We start from the raw sequence: 18,969 nt of genomic DNA on the forward strand, positions 1-18,969 counted from the left end.
AGTTGGGTTTTTACGACAATCCGACAGCTTCATGGTCACTTTTACTGATGCCAGTTTTTATTTCCAGAATTTTTTTTAAACCGAATTCAAATTCTCAAATTGCCATGACTGGGATTTAAACTCACATTTCTAGATTACTAGTTCAGTAACATAACCACTACGCTACCATAACCATATCACGTTCTCTGTATAATTGGCTAAGTGACAGGAAACAGAGAGTAGTGGTGAACAGTTGCTTTTTGGACTGGAGGAAGTTATACAATGGTGTTCCCGGGGGGTCGGTACTGGGATCACTGCTTTTCTTGATATATATTAATGACTCGGACTTGGGTGTACAGGGCAGAATTTCAAAACTTAGAAGAATAGTGAACAGTGAGGAGGATAGTGATAGACTTCAAAAGATACAGACAGGCTGATGAAATGGGCGGACATGTGGCAGATGAAATTTAATGAGAAAAGTGCAAAGTGATACATTTTGGGAGGAAGAACGAGAAGAAATATAAACTAAAGGGTACAATCCTAAAGGGGGTGCATGAACAGAGAGACCTGGGGGTATATGTGCACAAATCGTTGAAGGTGGCAGGGCAGGTTGAGAAAGCAGTTAAAATAGCATACAGGATCCTGGGCTTCATAAATTGAGGCACAGGGCTGGGTTGTGATTCTGGAGGCGTGTAGGAGGCGGGACTACAACTTTCGGGGTTGTAGTCTCGCCTCCATCGAGTTCTAGCCAACCCACGTGATTTTGACTTGATTGACCTTGTTGATCCCGCCCAGCGGGCTCAGCAGGCCAATTAAGGGCCACCCGGCAACAGGTGACGTCACAGATTGACATTTCATCTGTCAAGAGCTTTTGACAGATGAAATATCAGTGTTTGACAGCTCTTTGAAGCTGTCAAACACTGACAATCTATACACTAAGTTAATTCCTTCCTCTCAGGCTGATTTAGCGATCTCTCCAGAACAGAAAGCTGAATGCTGCAACATTTGACAGCTCGCGGCCATTCTACTTTCTGTGCCGATGAGATGAGGGACCCCCGAGACCTGAAGGAAGGAAGGCTGTAAAGGTAAATAAAGGTAAGTAAAACTTCTTTAAACACTTTACACACACCAAACACACTTACCTCTTCACTCATGCACCCATCACTCACCTGAACACCGGACATCTCGAACCCTCCAAGCCCTTCAGCCCAACGGCTCGCCTCGCTAATTTGGCGTGGTTTGGAGCCGTCAGGAATCCCACACTTCAGGAATAAAAATAGGGATTAGACTAAAAACTGTTAACAGGCAGTTAATTGGCACTAATCCCCTTCCCGCCTCGGGGAGGCGGGTCCCAGCACAGGTCGGGTATCCGCCTCCTTTGAAACTGGCATGGAGGCGGGTTGGGGGCGGGATGGGTTCATGCCCCCCCGATTTCGAGATTTTAACTCTCCACACGCCTCCAATCCCGCCTCCACGGCCCAATGAAAATCCTGCCCATAGCGTACAAAAGCAAGTAAGTTATGATGGACCTTTATTAAACATTGGTTCGGCCACAATTGGAGTATTGTGTCCAATTTTGGGCATCGCACTTTAGGAAGGATGTGAAGGCCTTAGAAGGGGTGCAGAAAAGATTTATGAGAATGGTTCCAGGGATGAGGGACTTAGTTACGTGGATAGACTAGGGAGGTTGTTCTCCTTCGAGCAGAGAAGATTGAGAGGAGATTTGATAGAGATGTTCAAAATCACGAGGGGTCTGGACAGAGTAGATAGAGAGAAACTGTTCCCATTGGCGGAAGGGTCGAGAACCAGAGGACACAGATTTAAGGTGATTGGCTAAAGAACCAAAGGCGACATGTGGAAAAACTTTTTTAGTCAGCAAGTGGTTAGGATCTGGAATGCACTGCCTGAGAGGGTGGTGGAGGCAGACTCAATCGTGGCTTTCATAAGGGAACTAGATAAGTACCTGAAGGAAAAAAGTTTGCAGGGCTACAGGGAAAGGGGCTGGCTGAAGTACTCTTTTAGAGAGCCGGCACAGGCTCGACTGGCCGATTGGCCTCCTTCTGTGCGGTAACCATTCTATGATTCTATATGTAATTTCGCTCATATGGTGATGTGACTGGCAAGAGTGGCCTGGGGCTGGGAGAGGATGGAAGGCAGCAGAACCAGACGTTGAGGCTGAGAGGGAGCAGTGGGGCCAGGAGAAGGTAGGGATAGGATGGAGCTTCAGGTTGAGGCTGGGAGGGGGCAGGGATGAGTAGGAGTTCAGTGAGGACCCAGTGAACAGGGTTGCAGCAAAGCAGTCTGTACCGTCAGGCCAGGCCATGAGTCATGCGGAAAGGATCAGAGTGATGGGGACTGTAGGATGGAGGCTGAGAGCGGAGATCAGTGCTGGGGAGAGTAGCGAGAGTGGATGTAGAGCTTAGGAGAGCAGCAGCAATGGTGCCCGGAGCCCATGTCGAGCAGACACTTCTAAATTACTACGAGTGAGGGAATAGAGCTGGAATATTCACGTCGGGCCTCCATGGGAGGTGGGAGTACAGCCCATGCGGAAGTACTCAGGTGGGGCTTAATGAGAGGGAGAGAATGAAGCTACAGTCCGCTTTCTAGGTAATGGGGGGTGTCATGAATTTTATCATTCATGAAGAAATGACTCATGAAATAACACTGGGCGGCCAACTGGTGGCGCCGTCCAAGGAGTATAAATACTCGGGCGTGGGCCCAGCTTGCCCACGACTTTTTTGTAACCAGGAACTAGTGATGTAACTAGAATCTCATGGTTGTGAAACAGTTGATTAAATCCTTGTTTTATACTCAAACCAGGTGCTTAGTGAGTTTTCTTACATCAGGGGGGAGTGCAGCTGGAGGGCCTTGATGAGAGGGAAGCAACAGAACCAGTCAATTCCCTCCCTAACAGCACTGTGGGAATACCTTCACCACATGGACTGCAGCGGTTCAAGGCGGCGGCTCACCGCCACCTTCTCAAGAGCAATTAGGGGCCTTAGTTTAACGTCTCATCCACAAGACGGCTCCTCCGACAGTGCAGCGCTCCCTCAGCACTGCACTGGGAGTGTCAGCCTAGATTTTTGTGCTCAATTCTCATGGAGTGGGACTTGAACCCACAACCTTCTGACTCAGAGGTGAGTGTGCTACCCACTGAGCCACAACTGACATCATGGAGGGAGCAACTTTTAGCGTAAAGCATCCCTTACCCCATCTAATACTGGCCCTCTACCCACACTGAAATTTTTCTTCTCCCTGCCCAAAAGTCTTGATGGAAAAGCAGCTTAGACTCTTCATCAGAACAGGTCAGTCAAATACACTAAAGCTCTTTGAACAACAACAACAACTTGTATTTATATAGCACCTTTATCGTAGTAAAACGGCCCAAGGCGCTGCACAGGAGTATTGTAACACAAAAAATTTGACATCAAACCACATAAGCATAAATTAGGGCAGGTGACCAAAAGCTTGGTCAAAGAGGTCGGTTTTAAGGAGCGTCTTAAATGAGGAAAGAGAGGTAGCGAGGCGGAGAGGTTTAGGCAGGGAATACCAGAGCTTAGGGCCGAGGCAACAGAAGACACGGCCACCAAAGGTTGAGCGATTATAATCAGCGATGCTCAAGATGTTAGAATTAGAGGAGCGCAGATATCTCGGGGGGGTTGTGGGGCTGAAGGAGATTACAGAGATAGGGAGGCACGAGGCCATGAAGGGATTTGAAAACAAGGATGAGAATTTTGAAATCGAGGCGCTGCTTAACCGGGAGCCAATGTAGGTCAGCGAGCACAGGGGTGATGGGTGAACGGCACTTGGTGCAAGTTAGGACACGGGCAGCTGAGTTTTGGATGACCTCAGGTTTACTTAGGGTAGAATGTGGGAGACAGGCCAGGAGTGCATTGGAATAGTCAAGTCTGGAGTTAACAAAGGCATGGATGAGGGTTTCAGCAGCGGATGAGCTGAGGCAAGGGCGGAGACGGGCGATGTTACGGAAGTGGAAATAGGCGGTCTTTGTTATGCTGCGGATATGTGGTCGGAAGCTCAATTCAGCGTCAAATATGACACCAAGGTTGTGAACAGTTTGAAAACTGCCCTCTCTTAAATACTGTGTGAATCTACATTCTGCTGACTGAATAGCTTTTGAAATGCAACACACAATACAGCGATGAGTCTACAAGCTTATGTTACCGACCAGAGCCTCATCACCACTCACTATTTTCCATTTGTTAAGAATGAATGGGCGGAAACCTGTGGATTGTATTCCATGAAACCCGTTCTTTATAGGTCCTCCTTCATAATGTGCCATCGAGGGCTGGAACTCAGCTCGCCCACCACCTATACTCAACAATACAAAAGCGTACAAGACTACAACATTCACAGGTACTGATAGCTGCTGCTGCATTTGGCGCTAAACGTGCCTTTCAAATAGACCCAATAAGAAAGAAAAAAAAACGGCTTGCAATTCTATAGCGCCTTTCACAACCTCAGGATGTCCCAAAGCGCTTTATAGCCAATGAAGTACTTTTGAATTGTAGTCACTGTTGTAATGTAGGAAACGTGGCAGCCAATTTGCGCACAGCAAGCTCCCACAAACAGCATTGAAATAAATGGCCAGATCATCTGTTTAAGTTGTTGGTTGAGGGATAAATGTCGGCCAGCAGGAAACCAGGAGAACTCCCCTGCTCCTCTTCGAATAGTGCCATGGGATCTTTTACATGAGAGCAGAGAGGGCCTCGGGTAAAATCTCATCATAAATACTGCGCCACCGACAGTGCAGCACTCCCTCAGTACTGCACTGGGAGTGTCAGGCTAGTTTACATGTTAAAGTCCCTGGAGTGGGACCTGAACCCATGACCTTCAGATGTAGAGATGAGACTGCTACCACTGAGCCAAGGCAATAAGAACCAACGCAAACCTCTACAAAAGGAAAAGGAGGGTCCCAGAGCTCACGTGTCACCTGCTGTTCTCGCATCACACTGTGGTCCGAATAACAATGTGATAGACCTGGCGGCCAATCAACACTGATAACAAAAGCACATTGGCGCTTACACATGAGAGACGGTGATCGAGAATCCTCAAGGGTTTAAGTGGAGGTTTTCACAAAGTGATCGTCTTCTTCCTGCGGAGAGGTTGTCAGTTCATAGTGTTCTCTAATTGAACTGTCTGGTTCTTATCTGTGGACAGCATGTCAACAAACAACATATTGTCAAGGGAGTCCTGAAAGAAGAAAGAAAGACTTGCATTTATATAGTGCCTTTCACGACAACCGGACGTCTCAAAGCGCTTTCCAGCCAATGAAGTACTTTTGAAGTGTCACTGTTGTTATGTGGGAAACGTGGCAGCCAATTTGCGCACAGCAAGCTCCCACAAACAGCAATGTGATAATGACCAGATAATCTGTTTTTATTATGTTGGTTGAGGGATAAATATTGGCCAGGACACCAGGGATAACTCCCCTGCTCTTCTTCGAAATAGGCCATGGGATCTTTTACGTCCACCTGAGAGAGCAGACAGGGCCTCGGTTTAACGTCTCATCCAAAAGACGGCACCTCCGACATTACAGCATTCCCTCAGCACTGCAATGGAGTGTCAGCCTAGCTTTATGTGCTCAAGTCCCCGGAGTGGGACTTGAACCCACAACTTTCTGACTCAGAGGACCCACTGAGCCACAGCAAGGGAAAGAAACTTGCTGTGTGTCAGAAGATCACGTTGTCCTCACTGAATACGTCGCCTCAGCTGTTGTTGGAGACCGACAAGTCATGAGCCCGTGTGTTACTTAATGAGGAAAGGATTGATCGTTAACAATGTGAGTGGGAGGATTGAATTAGTTGCTGGTGGGATCTCAAGTGGAATAGATTTGTAGAGGTTTGTAAAGATTCAGAAACCTTTCACACATATGTGAAATTCACAAACCTTGAGCAAGATTAGACATTAGAAAAACCTAAGAAATTCCTGAGGATAGTGGATATGTGGAACAGAAGGCCAGAAAAAAACAGTTGGTCAGTTGGTATCTTTTAAAAGGAACTGGGTCAATACTATCAAGTGTTACAGTGTATAGATTCTCAAACCGGGGTCCACAAGGAATAGAATAATGTCACAGCACAGGAACAGGTTTGACCTATGAAATCTGTGCCAGTGTTTTTCTCGACGCGCCACTAATCCTGGAAGTAAATTCTGCAGCCTCACAACTCTCCGTCTGAATAGTACTTCCTCCCTTGCTGGAGCAGCAATATATAACGCCTTGTGGCAAGACACAGGGGTGAATTTTAACCCCGAAAACGGGTGAGATGTTAAAACTTTAAAAATCTCCAACCCGCCTACTTCTGGGTTTAATGGACGCGGGACAAGGGGTGGGCAACCAACCCATTCCCAGGAGGTGGGTTGGCCATTTGAATATTTTAATGAGGCTCGCAGCCTCAAATTTAACCTGCTTTGCAGGTTTAACCCAGGCCGGTCAGGTTTTCCAGGCCACAGGAAACCTGGCAGCTGAAGGGAGGCAAGGTCAGCTTCGGGGAGAAGGTAAGTGGCTTTACAGCACTGCTTGTGGGCCAGGAGGAGCAGGAGTGCCTCCCCCCTGCCCCCCAGGTTTAGCCTCTTATCTTGGATGTTTGCGGGGGTTGTGGGGGAGCCCAAGTTCAACAATCACCACAAAGCAAAAACAATGGGGCTAATTTTAACCTTAAACGGGTGGGTTTGGGTTGTTTGGGAAGTTAAAATTTTTAAAATGTCAAATCTGAACCCAAACTGCCCTCTTCAAGTTTTAATGGAGGCAAGACGAGGGGTAGGCGACCAACCTGCAATTTGGGGCCGGGTCCCTCATTTAAATACTTTCCAGCTCTGCTGGTGGGCCAGGAAGACCTGGAGCGCTTCCCCGCCCAGGCCCACCAAGCTAGCTTGTTAACCTCCCCATCGATCCTGTGTCCTCCCCGGCCTGTGATCTCCGCCCCCGCCCTCCCCACCAGGTCCTCCACGATCCTCCCCCCCCCCGTGATCTTTTCCACGGGACCCCCCCTCCCCCATGACCTTCTCCCCTCCTTTCCCGATCTCTCCCTCCCACCCCTCCACTCCTTAGCTGAGGCCTGGTGCCGCAGGCCTAGCCACCCCACAGCCAGCCAGCCAGCCTTTCACAGCCCGGAAACAGATTCCAAAAATGGTAATCAGGTACCCGTCCGTTAAATTCGGCAGGACCTGGGGGTGGGGGAATCCGTTCTTTCGGGTTTCCCAACTGCTAAACTGCGCCCCCCCACCGCTCCCTCCTTACCTCCCTGTAAATATCGAGGCCAATATGTCACTTGTCATGTGGTGGAAATGATCCTTGGCTCGTCCACAAACAGGCAATTGAAAATCCCTCTCCCAAATGGTGGCAGTCTGCCTTTAAGAGTAAGCCTGCTCCACACAAAGCTTGAATGGAGTAAGTGCCGAACAAAAGTGAGCTGGTTCTCTGACAGACGGGTCATTCCCTTCTGTCTGCTGTACAGCCTGCGATAACGAGGGAGCTCAAGCCGTCTGAGGGAGATGTTTAACTGCCTAACTATCCAATGGATTTTGCTGTATATTTTGAATCGTTGCCATGCTGTGCTTTGTAGAGGCTTCTCCAGTGAAAAGCACGTAGCTTGAAAGCAATGAATCTCCGTGTAACAGTTCTGAGATCAAATCGTAATCATGGAAAGGGCATGTTAAGAGCAGTTTTTTTTTTTTAGTTAATTGTACTTATGCTCACAAGGGCTACATATTAGCCCCGGTGCAATGTTACAAAAGTATCACCATGGTCCACACTTGCAGAAGGTAAAAAATACCATTGAAAATCCTGACAATTGTGGCTTTATTGTTTGCTGCAGCCTTCTGTGGCCGTTATTGGCCGATCTGGTGTCTCGTCCTTGCTGCTGTGTGAGTGCCTCTGGAATAACTAACCCACTGCTTCTTTCTGTTGTCTCCTAGGGCCACCCTTCATCATCTCGCCGCCGGAAAATATAACAGTAAACATATCGCAAGATGCCCTCTTCACCTGTCAGGCAGAAGCGTATCCTGGTAACCTGACATACACCTGGTTCTGGGAGGAAGAAAACGTCTTCTTCAAGAAGTAAAGTCTTGTTTTTTTTTAAGTATTGATTCACGTTTGTGTCCCCACCAGGTGACTTTCTCCTGTGGCTCCTCATCTATTTGGCAGGAATGTAAATGCTTTTTAGTGCTTCATTTTGTTTCTTCAAATTAGCTATTTTTCTTTGCTTTTTTAACATGTATATTTTATTTCCCCTTTAAAAAAATTTCCCCTCCTCCTGAAGGCACTGACCGCTCCCCCTCCCCCCCCCCCTTGCTGGGGTCCGGTTTAATGGGTGCTGGCCACCCTGAAGCACGTCAGCTAATTGGCCATTCATCGTGAGTGAGTGTTCATTGGCTATTCTCCATGAGAGCCATCGCTACCAGGCCTGATCCTTTCCTCAACCACTTTGTACATTTGCTCACTTTGCAGCAGGAGCCATTTCTAGCAGTCATGGTTAATTTTCCTGCATTGAGAAATTCTTTTTTTTCCCCTCGTACCCCACTCATCAATACAGAGCCAATTTTAATGTAAATATGCATGGTTTGGCTGACGGTGCAGCCAATAATATGAATCAAAAAATCGGTCTCCGAATTGTTATTAGATTATTTTCGAGCTGCGCTCCCACCCGGATACAGGCAGCAGCATATTTGTGAGAATTGGTGCACGCTTCTTAACCTCCCTACCACAAAGTTAGACCTGGGATTCCCTTCATGAGCTTCCTAAACACAGGGGAAGGTTTCCTCTGTGCAATATAATCATATGTAAGAAGTCACACAACACCAGGTGATAGTCCAACAGTTTTATTTGAAATCACAAGCTTTCAGAGCGCTACTCCTTCATCAGGTGAAGTGGAGATATGCCTATAGACACAGATTATATAGTCAGAGAATAATGCCAGATGATTACAGGTAATCTTTCTAACTGCCATTTATCACACCTCGGCAGAGAGATAATCACAGCAATCAAAGGTGTGAATGGTGTCCAAACAGGTCAGTCAGGAAAACATTACATCAAAGGACAATGAGGTAACAAGGGGTAAAATGTTGCAGATGCTGGGGTCTGTATGAAAAACAAAAAACAGACAAAAAACATTTTCTTTGCTGGAAACCACAGCAGGTCCGGCCGCATCTAACCTGTTCTTTATGACTGGGTTTATATTTTCATTACACAGAGTGCACAGGTGAACACGGAACTCAAAACGGAGCGCTATCTGTGCGAATGTACAGGGCCAGTTCACGGCCCAAGAAAGGGTTGCAAATGGATGAACTGTCTCTTCCTGCAGCTAAGGAATAGCTCAGTCCATCAGGCTTTCACTGGGCGTTTCTGCCTCTGCACGCGCCCATTCTCTCCTTGAGTGAGACATCGCTGACTGTCAAGTACAGAAGCGAAAAGACCGGCTTTCAAGGCCAGTGGATTGTTCTGACGAAAGGCTAAAAGTTGTTCAGCCACAGCACGGCTCATCTCTATCAGACTTCAGCAAGTATACGCACACTGGCACCTCTCAAACCTCAGTGACTGCAAGACTTAGAAACATAGAACATAGAAAAATAGGAGCAGGAGTAGGCCATTCGGCCCTTCGAGCCTGCTCCGCCATTCAGTATGATCATGGCTGATCCTCTGGGGGTGATTTTCATTCAGAAGTCGGGAAGGAGGCGGGACTACAACTTTCGGGGTTGTAATCCCGCCTCCATCGAGGTGCGGCCAATCCACGCGATTTTAACTTGATTGACCTTGTTGAGCCCACCCAGTGGGCTCAGCAGGCCAATTAAGGGCCACCCGGCAACAGGTGACGTCACAGACTGAAATTTCATCTGTCAAGAGCTTTTGACAGATGAAATATCAGTGTTTCACAGCTGTTTGAAGCTGTCAAACACTGACAGTCTTGCTTCTAACCTGAGTCCTTCTACATAGACTCAGTTAGAAATCTCTCCTGCACAGAAAGCTGCAGGCTGTCACTTTTGACAGATCGCAGCCATTCTGCTTTCTGTGCCGATGAGATGAGGGACTCCCCGAACCTAAAGGAAGGAAGGCTGAAAATGTATGTAAAACTTATTTAATCACTTTAGACACACCAAACACACTTACCTTTGCACTCAGGCACACATCACTCACCTGAACACCGACATCTTGACCCCTCCAAGTCCTTCAACCTGATGGCCCGACTCCTCCAACTTGGCGTGGTTTGGAGCCGTCGGGATTCCCACAGTTCAAGCTTAAAAATAGGGATTAGGCTAAAAACTGCCTGTTAACTACCTGTTAACAGGCAGTTAATTGGCACTAATCCCTTCCTGCCTTGGGTAGGCGGGTCACAGTGCGGGGCAGGTACCCGCCTCCTTTGAAATTGGCATGGAGGCGGGTTGGGGGCGGGATGGGGTCAGGACCCCCGATTTCGGGAATTTAACCCCCCGCACGCCTCCAATCCCGACTCCATGGCTCAATGAAAATTGTGGCCTCTATCTCAATACCATATTCCCATTCTCTCCCCATACCTCTTGATGCCTTTTGTATCTAGAAATCTATCTATCTCCTTCTTAAATATATTCAGTGACTTGGCCTCCACAGCCTTCTGTTGTAGAGAATTCCACAGGTTCACCACCCTCTGAGTGAAGAAATTTCTCCTCATCTCAGTCCTAAATGTCCTATCCCATATCCTGAGACTGTGAACCCTCGTTCCAGACCCCCCAGCCAGGGGAAACATCCATCCTGCATCCAGTCTGTCTAGCCCTGTCAGAATTTTATATGTTTCAATGAGATCCCCTCTCATTCTTCTAAACTCTAGTGAATACAGGCCTAGTCGACCCAATCTCTCCTCATACGACAGTCGTGCCATCCCAGGAATCAGTCTGGTGAACCTTCGCTGCACTCCCTCTATGGCAAGTATATCCTTTCTTAGGTAAGGAGACCAAAACTGCACACAGTACTCCAGGTGTGGTCTCACCAAGGCCCTGTATAACTGTAGTAAGACATCCTTGCTCCTGTACTCAAATCCTCTTACAATGAAGGCCAACATACCATTTGCCTTCCTAACTGCTTGCTGCACCTGCATGTTTGCTTTCAGTGACTGGTGTACAAGGACACCCAGGTCCCTTTGTACATCAACATTTCCTAATCTATCACCATTTAAATAATACTCTAACTTTCTGTTTTTGCCGCCGAAGTGGATAACTTCACATTTATCCACGTTATACTGCATCTGCCATGTATTTGCCCACTCACTCAACTTGTCTAAATCACCTTGAAGCCTCTTTGCATCCTCCTCACAACTCACAATCCCACCTAGTTTCGTGTCGTCAGCAAACTTGGAAATATTGCATTTGGTTCCCTCATCCAAATCATTGATATATATTGTGAATAGCTGGGGCCCGAGCACTGATCCCTGCGGTACCCCACTAGTCACCACCTGCCACCCCAAAAAAGACCCATTTATTCCTACTCTCTGTTTCCTGTCTGTTAACCAATTTTCAATCCCATGTGCTTTAATTTTGCACACTAACCTCTTATGTGGGACTTTATCAAAGGCCTTCTGAAAATCCAAATACACCACATCCACTGGTTCTCCCTTATCTATTTTACCAGTTACAAGACTTGCATATATTTGGGTACGTATTCTGGACAGATGTACGAATTCCTGAATAAACTGCTGGGAGCTTCTTGATAAACTTGGCAGTAATTATTTCACTATCGTAATGACTCCTGTGTTGATGTTCGTGCCTGGAGGGCAAGGAGTGCCAGCACAATTGGTGCCCATCCCACTGGGAACTGCTGGCGCAGAAACTGGACAAAACCGGCACATAAAATGGAAGCCACATTATTATCAGATACCAGGGAGTGATTTCCTAAGAAAATTAAAGTGTGGAGTGGAGAGAAAAGCCATTCAGCTCATTGATTCTATACCCTTCAGTGAATCAAGCACAAGCTGCATTTTATAACCTTGCAACTGGCCTACATTTCTTGAGGAGGCAATTAAATGGAAGTAGAACTGCAGACTTCCACCAAATAATATTTTGATGGTGCAGTGTAGTCCCAAGAGGCGGTTTCTTGGTGTTGTACCTCACTGTACCCTGCCTGTCCAAAATGTATTTATCACACGTAACTGCTTCTCATTTACAAATCAGGAGGGGTCGAGACAGAGTAGATAGGGAGAAACTGTTCCCACTGGCGGAAGGGTCGAGAACCAGAGGACACAGATTTAAGGTGACTGGCAAAAGAACCAAAGGCGACATGAGGAAAACCTTTTTTACGCAGCGAGTGGTTAGGATCTGGAATGCACTGCCTGAAAGGGAGGTGGAGGCAGATTCAATCGTGGCTTTCAAAAGGGAATTGGATAAGCACCTGAAAGAAAACAATTTGCAGGGCTACGGGGAAAGGGCGGGGGAGTGGGACTAGCTGAAGTGCTCTTGCAGACAGCTGGCATTGTCTCGATGGGCTGAAGGGCCTCCTTCTGTGCTGTAACCATTCTATGATTCTATGAAATCTGTCTGAAATCCAGCATGTTTCCTTAGCACTTCTATTCACCGATTTTGTATTTTTTAAATGGGTGTCCACTGTCTTCAGATCTATGCCATCATTTTCCTTCTTAGTGACCCATTTAAAAAATTACATTATTGCAAGGCCATGGTATCATATCTCCACTGCTGGTCTGTTGTCTGTTGTAATGTGTCGATTTGAAATGAATATGTCTCCATTTCAGTAAAGTTCAACTGGGAGCAGGCAGGGTGAGAGTATAGGTGTTATAAAAACAATAATCAGTGCTGACCTGTGAATCTACTCCAGGAATGAGAAACCTTTGATAATGTACTGCTGCGAAATAAGTTGTATATTCTACAGCTCCCTTCTGAATATATTACCAGTAGCCAATAGCAGCAACATGGACACCCTGCCATCTCGTGGTAGCATTCAGGGGGTGCACGTTCAACGGGATCTTTTTGTGCAGCTGCCAACGCTGACATGGCCATTTTAAATGTGCTTTTGTAATTACAGTGGAAGTCACTTTCAAAACAGCATTAACGGATCAGAGATATCAGCAAATAAGCCCCATTGGCCAATTTGAATCACAACACTAATGTGCATTTTTTTGAGATTCTGAGCATGGAATAATTAGGCAACAAGACGGGCTTGTGCCTTTTAGTACATTAGTGATTGTTCTGAGATGTTAAGGAAAGCTGAGTGGTAAAGCGAACCCAGCAGGTTTAAACTGGAATATAGACACAAATTTCTTTTATATTTATGCTAATGGATTTGCATCCTTAAAAAGTTCTTTATCCTCGCTTTCATCTGCCTGGTTGCTAATTGTCTCCAAGCCACCCTCTTTACTTCAGGAGAACTGAATTCAGCACATGGCTACAGTACCCAGCAGGCAGGCTGCTCAGATCTGGTGCTGTGTGGTTCACCTGTGTCTTGGGAAGTGCTAAAACCCGGAGAGAAGGGGAGGTGAAGTTTGAGAGCAGGACCAGCTGAGGATGTCAAAAGAAAACTACAAATATTGGAAAACTGGACGAAAAGATAAACCAAGTACCAGAAATGCAAAGCAGATGAAATATTGCGTGAAAGAGAAAGACAGGTCAATTCTTATGAACGGTTATACCTCGAACTTTAAGCTGCCTCTCTGCTGCTGGAGGAGCTGGTATTCATGTCTCTACTATCTCAGACAGAAACGACTGTCCAAACTGTGTCTAGCTCCTGGGCAACTGGAACAGCCCTTCCTTTATGATGAGACATCATTATACCTATGTACCAGTGCCAGCCTCGAACACTGCATTCTGTACAATTTGAGAAGGTTGACACCTCTATTCTTCTACTTTTCCTTCCCCTGGTTTGGAAAATGATGCCAATATTTGAAAATCCATGAGTCTGGTGAGGGGACCAGCAAAATGCACCCATCGAGCTAAGTCCATAATTCGAGTGATCCAGGGATTTGCACTTGGAGCTGGTTGAGCTTCTGAAATTTGCTATTTTGTAAATTATATATATATATTTTTTTAAAGAGTTTAGATTGTGGGGCTGAAAATCTGCAGGTCTCGATCCTAGTGGTGTTCATTTCAACTCAACTCGTCTGGTGGGAGCCTGACGTGAATAGATCGGCTGCCCGTTTTACATGCCACACGATTTTTCTTTCCATTGATTTCAATGGATATTCAAAGGACAACATCTCGGACAATGTTGCACTCCTTCAGTACTGCACAGGAACGTAGGAACAAGAATAGGCCCTTCCGCACCTTGAGCCTGTTCCGCCATTCAGTGAGATCATGGCTGATCTGTATCCTAACTTCATCTACCCACCTTGGTTCCGTGACCCTTAATACCCTTGCCGAACAAAGATTTATCAATCTCAGTTTTGAAATTGTCAATTGACCCTCAGCCTCAACAGGTTTTGGGGGGAGAGAGTTCCAGATTTCCACTCCCCTTTGTGTGAAGAAGTGCTTCCTGACATCACAGTTGACTGGCCTAGCTCTAATTTTAAGGTTATGCCCCCTTGTTCTGGGCTCCCCCACCAGAGGAAATAGTTTCTCTCTATCGACCATATCAACTCCTTTAATTATCTTGAACACCTCAATTAGATCACCTCATAAATTTGTTTATTTCATGCATTCAAGTCTTTGGTGTGGGACTTGAAGGCCCAACTTTCTGACTGAGGCGAGAGTGTCATAGAGTCATAACGGCACAGAAGGAGGCCATTTGGCCCATCGAGTCCGTGCCGGCAACCGAACCAAGCATTAATGGGATACAGTAGTGTCCTGGTTATGTTGCTGGACGAGTAATCCAGGAGCTTGCACAATAATTGAGGGAATGAGAGTTCAAATCCTAACATGGCATTTTGAGGATTTGAATTCAGTTTAAAAAGAAACCTGGAAATAAAACACTGGTAGCAGTAAAAGTGAAGCCATCGGATTATCGTAAAAACCCAACTGGTTCACTAATGTCCTTTTAGGGAGGGAAATCTGCTGTCCTTACCCGGTCTGGCCGATATGTGGCTTCGGGCCCACACCAATGTGGTTGACTCATAACTGCCCTAGCAAGTCACTCAGTTGTATTAAACTGCTATACCACCTTCTTAGGGCAACTTGGGATGGGCAATAAATGCTGGCTTTGCCGGCGATGCCCGCATCCTGAAATTTTTTTAATGTCGGCATATAGGCTCAGTACTGGGGAGAGATGGCTTCACACGAAACTGAAGGTTTAAGGTGTAATTTTCTCCATGGTCACTGGGCTTAAAATGGAACAAAAGCACTGAAACCAGTATCCTAAAGAAGCAAGTCGGGGGGAGCGGGGAGGTAAGTGAGATAACAACAGAAAATGCTGGAAACACTCAGCAGGCCAGGCAGCATCTGTGGAGAAACAGAGTTAACGTTTCAGGTCTGAGACCCTTCGTCAGAGGTAAGTGAGGCCTTTTAAAATTTTTTATCGTGAACAGCAGTGTTAATACCTTATATAATAGCAAAATACTACGGATGCTGGAAATCTGAAATAACAACAGAAAATTTTGGAAATACTCAGCAGGCCAGGCAGCATCCGTGGAGAGAGAAACAGAGTTAACGTTTCAGGTCTGGGACCCTTCATCTGGAGATGTAACAGATATTAAGCAGGTGCAGACAGTGGGGGGAGGGGGGAATTGAAAGAACATCCTGTACTTTTGTAAGAGGCAGGAAAGATAAAAAAAAGTGCTGCAAACACCTTTCTGTCTTTGAGATGGTGGTGTCAGTGGGAGTCCAAAGCTGGGTTCCCACCAGAAGGGAAGGATTCCTCTGTGTGATGTGTGTAATAAAATCATAACTCCCAGATCAATGCATTTACATAGACGTTGCCTCCAACAATGCATGATTATATTCTTCCGACCCTCCATAGTGACAGACTACAACATCACTGGGTGGTTGAAAAGATTGCATGTGGGCACAAGCTGGGCTGCTAAATGACATCCGCAGTGCTTACCTTGGAAATCATGCAGCCTGGCACTGAACCCAAAACCTATCAGGCTGCTGCCATCTTCAGAATTATTTTTCATCAGCTTCAAAGATCCTATTGAAAATCGGAAATGACAGCGGCTCGAAATTTGGATGCACCTGAATTGGATGCATCTGCAGTTTCTGTCCAGCGAGCGCATTATTATTGCAGGATAATAAATCCCGCTAATGAAGAAATATGTTGATAAACAGGCAGTAATTAAATGGTCTTATTTTAAACTGTTTTCATTCAGAACAATTAGCCACTGACTGGGTAAACTTTCTACAAAATGTCACTTCCTAAATTAAGTTAACCCAACAAATAAAACTGTGCCTCGAGTCACTTGTTACATCAGAAGTATTAATGCTGATGTTTTTTTCTTAACACAGAATAACAGATGTCTGGGAATGTGCAGCACACAAAATGGCCTGAGATTGTAGCTGTGAGAGCAAATCGCATCTGACTCTCAAGAGTGTGTTACAGCTTTAAACACACTCCCTGGTGACTCTTTCTTTAAATACATGTGATTTTTCTTCCATGAGTGAGCTTTCTTACTCAAGCTTTAATTGTTCATATCCCTATAAATGTTTCCACAGTTAACCACTGCCAATATCCCTCACCATAAAAAGGGTTTTATTTCACTTCTTGTCTATAAGTGCTCTCTCTTGCTTTCTTGCGCTCTCTGTCGTGCTCTCTGTCACGCTCTCTCTCTGTCACGCTCGCTCTGTCGCTCTCTCTCTGTCGTGCTCTCTCTCTCTGTCATGCTCTCTCTGGCGCGCTCTCTCTCTGAAGCGCTCTCTCTCTGTCGATGTTCTCTGTCGCACGCTCTTTCTGCCGTGCTCTCTCTATCTCTGTCGCGCGCTCTCTCTGTCGGCACTCTCTCTGTCGCGCGCACTCTCAGTCGTGCTCCCTCTGTCTCTGTCGCGCGCGCTCTTTGTTGCGCGCTCTGTCGCGCTGTCTGTCGTGCTCTCTGTCGCGCGCTCTCTCTGTCGTGCTCTCTCTGTCGCGCACTCTCTTGTCGTGTGCTCTCTCTGTCGCGCGCTCTCCCTCTTGTCGTGCTCTCTCTCTTGTTGCAATCTCTCTCTGTCACGTGCTCTCTCTGTCGCGTTCTCTCTCTGTCGCGCGCTCTCTCTGTCGCGCTCTCTGTCGCGTGCCCTCTCTGTCGCACAGTCGCGTGCTCTCTCTGTCGCGCGCTCTCTCTGTCGCGCTCTCTGTCGCGTGCCCTCTCTGTCGCACACTCTCTCTTGTCGCACGCTCTCTCTTATCATGCGCTCTCTTGTCACGTGCTCTCTCGCGCTCTCTCTCTCTAGCTCTCTTCCCTCCCAGCAATATCGCTTTAGTCATTGCTCCAATGAGCGTCCCTCTCTTGTTCCTCTTACTCTCGAGATACGATGCCCTACATATTCTTACACTTTCCCTCAAATTCAAAGCTAAAAACATCATGATCTCCTACTCTACCTGCTTCTTTACCAGGGCCTCAAAACTGTGGAACTCTTCTGGTCCCTGAATCCCCCCACCCCTCCATCTTCCTCCTTCAGTCTTCCGGCTTTACAAAAATTCGCCTCACCTCACCATCACTTCTGGATTTATCTTGCCATTTTTTTCTACTCTTTCAACCTCTCCAGTGTCCTGTGCTTTTAGCCTTGGTCCTTCATCCTGATTTCCCAATTAAAGAAAGATACATGGCCAAGTTTTCAATAGCACCAATCAATAGAAAGATGGGAAAAATTCAGTATCGCCCCGTTTGGGGCGCCATTATCGTCCGTGCGCAAAGGTTAGCGCTGATTATCTCCTCCGACAGCAAACTTGGCTTTTATCGCCCCTGGAGGTGATTGGAGCGCTAAATCAGGCGCTTCTCACCTCTCTTAAGGCGCAAAGTCCGAGGAGTGAGGTGCTACCTCAGAGCGCTGGCAAAGCAATGAAGGGCAAATCAAAATGAACCTGCAAAGTGTTGCTCAGTACCCAAAACTCCTTCACACAGCGTTGAATCTCTCCAGAAGTCTCTCTCTCTCTCTCAGAATGCGTGGTGCAAAAATGTCACCAACAAAAAAAGGCAGGAAGCAGTCGCCTTTAAATAGCGCTCCCCCAGGCCCTTTCTGACTGCAAAACGCTCCCCTCAACCTGTTGTTGCTAGCGGCAGGCGGTAAGGCAGGGGGCGCCACTCAATATCCGGTCCGGGATTGATGTGCCAAATAACAGCCTGAATCCATGAGGTTACAACTTAAAACTAAAGGCTTTTATTAAGTAAGAATCTTGGCATCAAGTTAACACAGGGCAACCATCATTCATCACCGACCCAGCCCTTATGAGTAAAACCCAGCTCTTATAAATAAGACTCACACCAATCAGGAGCATCCATAAAGGCGGAGCTAGGGAGGAACATTAGTGGTTACACCTGTAAAACATTTACAGACATTAACAAGTACAACAACAGACAATCCAGAACACAGAGTTATTTCATCACATTCACCCCCTGCTATAGATTCAATCTGTCAGGAGGTCTAATAGTCCTCTGGGAACGACGTAACTCTTGCCGAGGCTCCTCCCGGAGTACCAACTCTGGTTCATCCGAATTCCCAGAATCATCAGTGTTTTCCACACTGAGGGTTTGTGTCTCTGAAGGTCCAATACCACGATTAAAAACTCTACTCTCAGAGTCGAACTCTTTGAGCTCCAGCAGGTGCAAGATCTTTAATAGAGACCATATCCTCTCACCCATCCGGATATTGAATGTACGCATACTGGGGATTAGCATGAAGGAGTTGTACTTCCTCCACCAGTGGATCAGTCTTGTGGCCTCTCACATGTCTGCGCAACAGCACAGGGCCCGTGGTCATCAACCATGTGGGTAACGATACTCCATTAGTAGCTTTTCTTGGAAAGCTAAACATCCTTTCATGAGGGGTGGCATTCGTCGCTGTACACAAAAGAGACCTTATAGAATGTAGCACGTCTGGCAGGACATCCTGCCAGCGAGAGGTCGGCAGGCCTCGCGACTTCAGAGACAATACGATAGC

General features: G+C 46.7%; 1 protein-coding gene across 1 annotated transcript in view; it reads left to right on the forward strand.

Moving 5' to 3' along the window:
- igsf9bb (immunoglobulin superfamily, member 9Bb) overlaps nt 1–18,969 on the forward strand; it is an 831,812-nt gene that overhangs the window by 639,081 nt on the left and 173,762 nt on the right. Inside the window, exon 6 of the mRNA XM_085967995.1 lies at nt 7,912–8,053. Coding sequence (XP_085824121.1) covers nt 7,912–8,053 — 142 coding nt within the window. The remainder of the gene's footprint in view (nt 1–7,911; nt 8,054–18,969) is intronic.

Source organism: Somniosus microcephalus, chromosome 26, assembly GCF_052327205.1.
Source record: "Somniosus microcephalus isolate GS21.2 chromosome 26, FLI_Smic_1.0, whole genome shotgun sequence".
NCBI classification, from domain to species: domain Eukaryota; kingdom Metazoa; phylum Chordata; class Chondrichthyes; order Squaliformes; family Somniosidae; genus Somniosus; species Somniosus microcephalus.